This window comes from Nannospalax galili, unplaced genomic scaffold, assembly GCF_000622305.1.
Source record: "Nannospalax galili isolate Female #2095 unplaced genomic scaffold, S.galili_v1.0 scaffold2707, whole genome shotgun sequence".
In the NCBI taxonomy this organism is placed as follows: domain Eukaryota; kingdom Metazoa; phylum Chordata; class Mammalia; order Rodentia; family Spalacidae; genus Nannospalax; species Nannospalax galili.
The window spans coordinates 118601-126060 of NW_008355480.1; the positions used below are offsets into that span (position 1 = coordinate 118601).

At 36.4% G+C, this 7460-nt stretch overlaps 1 protein-coding gene across 1 annotated transcript; it reads left to right on the forward strand.

The window, feature by feature from the left end:
* The first annotated feature begins 634 nt into the window (after positions 1 to 634).
* Positions 635 to 1552, forward strand: LOC103749991 (taste receptor type 2 member 140-like). The gene has a single exon (XM_008852926.1). The coding sequence runs from the start codon at positions 635 to 637 to the stop codon at positions 1550 to 1552; it is 918 nt and encodes a 305-aa protein (XP_008851148.1).
* Positions 1553 to 7460: the final 5908 nt, after the last annotated feature.

Below are 7460 nucleotides of genomic sequence, written 5' to 3' on the forward strand. Positions count from 1 at the left end.
AAATATAATGTTCCTTTATAGAATTTTTTTCTTAAATACAGAGTCTAGAGTGTACCTATATGTCCTAAATCAAACAAATAAGTATCTTCTTTCATCAACTCCTATATGCGGACTAGAAGCATGTATTGGTGGATCAATTCCAGACCTAATTTTGAAGCATTAAAAGAACCTCAGTGCTTAGTAAATCTCATATAGAAGTTTAGATTCCTGTTGACTTTTAATCTATGTTAGAACGTTGTAATGTTTCTTCTCCAGAATTCAAATAATTATATTACAATATGTAGAAAATGCAAACATATAAAAATAATTCTAAACAGATCTGCCGTGATAATCCAGTGCTCACTCATCATATAGGGCTGCAAGGAGCACAGTTACTGGATGAAAGTGAACTGGTCTACAAAGCAATGAAGATTTTCATGAAGAAATCTATGAGTACAGTCAGTAAAACATTATTCTAACTGGTTTGATTCCCTCTCCCCACACCCATACCCACACATACCTGTGGGTGTGTGTTTGTGTGTATGTATATAGTGAGACATTGAATTGTTAAAAATCAAATTTCTACAGGATTCAAATTAACACATTTAAAATCTTTCCAGCCACAATATCAGTGATAGGAGGACGTTGTTACACAATGAGTGTTGTTACATGGAGCATATTTATAATCATTTTCACTGTGGAATTCATAATTGGAAGTTTAGGAAATGGATTCATAGCAGTATTATACTACATCTACTGGACTAAAAGAGGAAAGATCTCATTGGCTGATAAGATCCTCACTGGTCTGGCAGTCTCCAGGATTTTTTTCATCTGGTTAACAGTTGTGAATATACTCCTACACATGTTTCCTTCAGATTTTCTAAACATTGAGATATTTCCATCTGTTTTGTTTCTGTGGAGTGTGGCCAGCCATTTCAGCACCTGGTTTGCTACCTGCCTCAGCATCTTTTATTTCTTCAAGATAGCCAATTTTTCCAACTCTACTTTTCTTTATCTGAAGTGGAGAATTAAGAAGGTGGTCTCAGTGACACTACTGGCATCTCTGGTTCTCTTATTTGCAAATATTGTACTGCTGAACATACATGGTATTATCTGGGTTGATGAACATAAAAGAAATGCTTCTTTCAACTCAAAATTTAAGAGCTATGGACGAAATTCTAAATTTATTATATACATATTTATTTTCTGGTTTGTAATCCCCTTCCAAGTGTCCCTGACAACTTCTCTCCTGCTGATCTTCTCCCTACGGAAACATCTGAAGAGAATGCAGCACAGTGCCAAAGGCCCCAGGGATGCCAGCACCACGGCCCACATCAAGGCCCTGCACACCGTCATCACCTTCCTCCTACTGTATACCATTTTCTTTATATCTCAAGTTTTCCAAGTCTGGGACTCTAACTTAATCCACCATACTCTAGCCATCTTTCTTTGCCAGACTGCTGGAATGGCCTTTCCTTCGGGTCACTCCTGTGTCCTCATTCTAGCAAATACTAAACTACGGCAAGGCTCTCTCTCTATGCTGTGGTGGCTGAGGCGCAGCCTAAAGTCTTGAAATCCTCAGATCTATAGAACACCCCTGGGATCATCTTGTGAATTCTAGAAGAAAGCTAGTTCTTCAAATTGTACATTTTACAAATTTGTACTCTTCTTATTTTGCCCATTGCATGTTGTAATTTTTTTAATTTTATGGACATTTGCTTGTATTAAATACTGGCTGAACATTTTTCACCTTAGTAGATCATATATAACTGTTCATATCACTAGCCCTAGAAGATATTAATAATGACAACTTCAACATTAAAAATCTGTGTAATATTGAATAGAATTAATTTTATTTAAAATATTAGCTTTCTTGTATTATAAAAGGAGAAACAAAGTTATTTTAAAAATGCAAGCATTAAACATGTTAGTTTATGCTTGAAATATATTTTCTCTTTTTCTCCTAATGTTAGTTATTCTCTATTCATTTATATTTGTGAAAATATATGTTTAACACTTTTGCTTTTTGTCTTTTGGCTGCATTTGAATGATATATATATATATATATGATTTATAATAAAGGCATCTGCATTTATAAACAAAAAGGATACTGTAATACTTTGGGGGCATGAAATCTTTATACTACATGTCTTTTAATATTTACACATACTTAATACTACTTTGATATGAATAAGATGAAGTTCTGAGATGTGTAAAACATATCTATTAGTGCACGAAAATGCTAATAGAGAGCTGGATTACTCTATGTAGAACGTGTCTCTCCCCCAGATTCAGAGGACATCTCAACAGAAGACACTGGTCACGACCACTTTTGAAATCTGGTAGCAAACATGCCTAAGAACATGCCATTTTGGTGCTCGAATTAAATACTTTTGTACTTTGACATTTGTGCCATTTTAATAAGAATGAAACAGGTCCAATTATTGGATTCTTTTTTTTTTCATTTTATACATTAGAATTGGCATGCTTTGCCAAATTATCATATGAGCTTCTGTTCTAAGCTTCTTCACTTATATTTTGTTATAAAATGACATTGCCTGATTATAATTATGGGAATTATTTTAGTTCAACTTGAAAATTGGTTGTAATTCCTTTAATTTCTGTGGTTGGCTATGTAATGGAATATCTCACCTACTGAAAATTTCAGTAATTATCATGATTACTTGCTTTATTAATGTAAAAGAGATCTTATCACAATCATTCCTTACTAGCTCCTTATCCTTGGATTTCCATACTCCAGAACAGTGAGGGAATAAATTTTTGTGTTCAATCATCCAGCGTATGAATTTTACTATGGTAGCCTGAGTACATTGATACAAAAGACAAAAACATAGACGGAAAATTTGACATTGAGTAAATGAAATCTTAAATATGTTGGAAAGTTAGTCAGCTCTGTTAGCATAGAACTTGCAGGAGCTGATGTACACTTCAAAGCCAGTGGCTGATGATGTCACAGACCACAAACTGAAACTCAGAATTACTGATTGTCATTCAATGTAAATTTGACTTAAATAAGATTTATCAAGAGAATAAAATTTACATAACCTGTATATTGGAAAGAGCGACAAGTTCAATGGAATTTTAAAGCACATCACGGTCTTTACTTTGAAAGAAAGGAGACAAAGCTACAATTCACACATTATTATAAACAGATGTTATCTTTATTAATAGCTGCATATTATTTTTAAAATATTTTACTTATTTTTATTTTATGAGTCTAAATGTTTTGCCTGGGTGTATGTATGTGTACTACAGGGGTGCCTTGCACCTGCTGCAGCCAGAAGAGGGTTTTGGAACCCTTGGAACTGGAGAGAAGGTAAGGTGATAGCTGCCATGTGGGTGGTGGGAACAAAATCTCAGTCCTCTGTAAGAGCAGTAAGTGCTCTTAGTCCCTGAGCCATCTTCTAGTCCCATAACTGCATATTCTGTTTTCAAAAATGCTTATTGGATTTTTGTGTATCTTGTGCACAACATTGTAATCATCTTTATACCCCGTTCCCCCTTGGTACCCTCCCATAACAAATCCACCACACTGGATTACATGCATTCTGAATTATGTTAAGACCTATCAAGTCTAATTAGCATCCACTTCCATCCCTCTGTGCATGTTCATTCACTGGAATCTGGTCAGCTCTTCCTTGCTCAGCAGTAATTAGCTGCCCAATAGTTCTTCAGCTAAGATTGGGGCCTGCTGTTCATTTCCACCACGCATCAAAGAAGCTTCTTTTGCAACAGATGGAGACTTTTACAAAATTCCCCAACAGGTCACAAACAGAGATTAAGTGTCTGTGAAATGCCCAACCCTAAGTGACACATCTACAATGAAACCTCTACATCTAAGGCTTATGGAAACTAGTGGAACAAGGGGTAGAGAAAATACTAATTCATCTTTCAATCTCATCAACGAAGCTCCCTCATGCAACAGAGGGCAATGAGCAAAAAGGGCCACACATGTCCAAAGTGTAGACAAAAAGAGTCTGTAGAGTGTGAGTCCTTGAAAGGACTCCTACATTAAACTTCACCCACCCAGCTCAGGGATCATTGCAGAAGAGGGGACCAAGCAGAAAGGCTGTAAGAGTCACAGGAAGAGGTGAAAGAACACATGGATACAGCCTCTTATAGGTTTCTAGGACCTTGTACATATAAACTTATAGCAATGATGACAGCATGTACAAGATCCATGCAAACACAAGCAGACAAAAACCCAGCACAACTGCATTTTCTAAATAAAAAAAATTAAATTTGGGTAGAGAGATGTCTCAGCAGTTAAAAGCAAAATCTGCTCTTGCAGAACATTTGGGCTTGCTTCCAAGCACACATATGTTGGCTCACACCATTTTGTGACTCCAGCTCCAGGGGATCAGATTTCCTTTTCTGGCCTCAGTGGGCACTAGATATGCACATGGTACATTTTCATACATGCAAGGAAACACTCATATACATTAAATAAAAATAAATATTTTGGGTCTTTTTTTTTTTGAGACAGGGTTTCCCTGTAACCCAGACTGGCCTGGAACTCACTATGTAGACCAGGCTGGCCTTGAACTCACAAAGATCCCCTTGCCTCTACCTCCAAGTGCTGGGATTAAAGGCATGCACCACCATGCCTGGCATAAAAACAATTTTTTTTTAATTGAGAAAACAATTGACAGGATAGCTAGGAAAAGACAATGATAAAACATCTGAGTCAAAAACAAAGAAAAAAAATGACAGAGACTAAAAACAACAATGTGGCTGATAACCACAAACAGACATATGAAATGAGTCTAAAGTCAGCAAAGACTTGTGATTGATGATAATTATTAAAAGGGATACAGGGAGTAGAGTGATGGCTCCACAGTTAAGAACTCTTGCTTCTCCTGCAGAAGTTCTATATTGAGTTTCCAGGACTCGTGTGGAAGTTCACAACCACCCATAACTTCACTTCCAGTGGATCTGCATTCATTTCTGGTCTCTGAAGGCACTGCATGCATGTGGTGCATTTAGGTACCTGTAGATAAAACACCCATACACATAAAATAAAAACAAATAAATAACATTTTAAATGTGCAAAATACCTTAATTCGCACATATTTATTAGACATATTTATGTGATAGTGTATATCATGTATTTTGTATAATTCAATTTTACACATTTTGTTAGTTTGTAAATACCACACATGTAAATACCATATACTTCATTTCATTTTCTGATAAATGGAAGATAATTATTGAAAATATATGACTGTATATAAGAACATTTTCAATTATAATTTTAATGTAGAAATTTTCACCAGTAATAACTATTGACAAATTTATAATTGAAAATGTACTTTTGAATAGTAGAGAAATTAGAATGTGGCTGGGCATGGTGGTGCATGACATTTAATCTGAGTACTCAGGAGGCAGGTAGATGTCTGTGAGCTCCAGGGCAGCCTGGTTTGTAGAGGGAGTTCCAGGCCAGGCAGAGCTACAGGATGAGAACTTGTCTCAAACAAATAAACCAAAGCTAAAACAAGCGAGAATCCTGGAAGTAACTGGATACGTCTCAAATACTCATATAACATATATTGAGGCATTTATTAAATTTTATTAAAGAAAAACACACTGCCATCCAGACATGATAGGGAAGATGTACCCATGAAATTTCAAAAATATGATTGCCTAAATAATATCTGCATAACAAAGCCACCTATTGACATAGCAATATGAATGTGGAAATGTCACATGGATTCCCAACTAGATAAAGAGTGTCAGGCAACCCATGGTATGGGTACCCTGATAGATGATCTAACCCAAGTGCTCAGTCCTAAATACATGCAAATACAAGCAACACTAAATGGACTCAGTGGCTAAAATGCATGTATATGCATATTTAATATGCATACACATAAATGCAATCATGCACACGTAATTAGCAATGATAACTAAATGGAGTTCAGAGATTAATGGGGACACATGGAGGAACTGGAGTGGGAAGGAGAGGGGAAATGATGGAAACACAGTACACATGTAAGATGTTCTCCCAAAATTAAAATTTTAAATAAAAATTATATAAAGGAAGAATAAGTAAAAGAAAAAAATGAAAGAGTAACAAAAATAATTTAACTCAATACAATCAGCAGTGAGAATATTTATATCGCAAAAACAGTAAAAATAAAATCCAAGCATCAACTGAACTGTGCACATTTTAATGGGGCATACAACACCAAAATTTATATTCCTAGTAGAGAACACTAATAGCTCAATAATCAACAAAATCAAAATTTTTCTTTTTTACTTCTTAAGAAAAATTATTGATTTTTTAAAGATTTTCATACAATATAATTTGGTATTTAGATACCCTCCCCCATCGGCACCTCTAGTTAAAGCTTCCCACCAAAATTAACATACTCTATTATTTACATGCATCCATATGTATGTATACACAGACACACACACACACAGACACACACACACACACACACACACACATGAGACAAGACCTATAGTTTCTAAACTGTGTCCCCTAACACCCTTCAGTGTGAGTACATCCACTGGAGACTGGGTAACATACCTACAGTCACATGTTTGGAAAAGATTGACTCTTCCCTTCCCAGCAGTCATGGGTTTCCAATAGCTTCAGATATGATCGAGGTTTCTTACCCACTTCCCCTTGTCTGGGCTAGGGTTTGGTTTGCTTTGAGCTTGCACAAGACTTGTGCATATTGGCATTATTGCCGTGAGTTCATATGAGTAACTGCCCAACTATTTGGGAAACTGTTTTCTTGTGGTCATTCAGCACCTCTGGTCTTACAATATTTCTACCCCATCATTTCCAAGGAACTCTCAGGCCTTGGGAGGCAGGAGTTTGATATAGGTGTCCTATTCAGTGACTCTGCAAGCTCTTGTTCTCTGCACTTTGGCCAGCTGTGGGTATCTGTGTATAAGGAAACCTCTGGTGAGAGTTTAGAGATGGATTAATAAATGGGTATAGCAATAAGTTATTAGGAGTCAGCTTATTTTTTATTTTGTAAAACATTTTAAAACTACACTTAATTAATTAATTAATGTTTTACTTGTATGAGTGTTATGCCTGCGTGCATGCAAGTGCACCCCTGACTTGCAGTGCCCACAGAGACCAGAAGAGGGTATCAGATCCATTGGATGGTTGTTAGGTACCATGTGGGTGCTGGGATTCGAACCTGTGTCCTCTGCAAGAGCAACCAGTGCTCTTAACCACTGAGCCATCTCTCCAGTTCCAGGAGTCAGTTTAATACTATAACTATTTATTAGAAAACTAATATTAGGCTCTTGTCTATGCCCCATGGCATGTCTAGCCTTAGATTCTTAGGCCTGAAATCAGTGCCAGTTCAAAGCTTTGTCCTACACAGCAGATCTCAAAAATCAAATCAAAAAGTGGTTGGTTACTCCAGTATTTCTGCCACCATGGCACTGGTGGGAATATCTTGCCAGGCTGGTTTTTGTTGTAATTCATAGGA

What these genes read in the sequence shown, in the direction of transcription:
- LOC103749991 (XM_008852926.1), top strand. Translation starts at nt 635, where the DNA reads ATGAGTGTTGTTACATGGAGCATATTTATAATCATTTTCACTGTGGAA.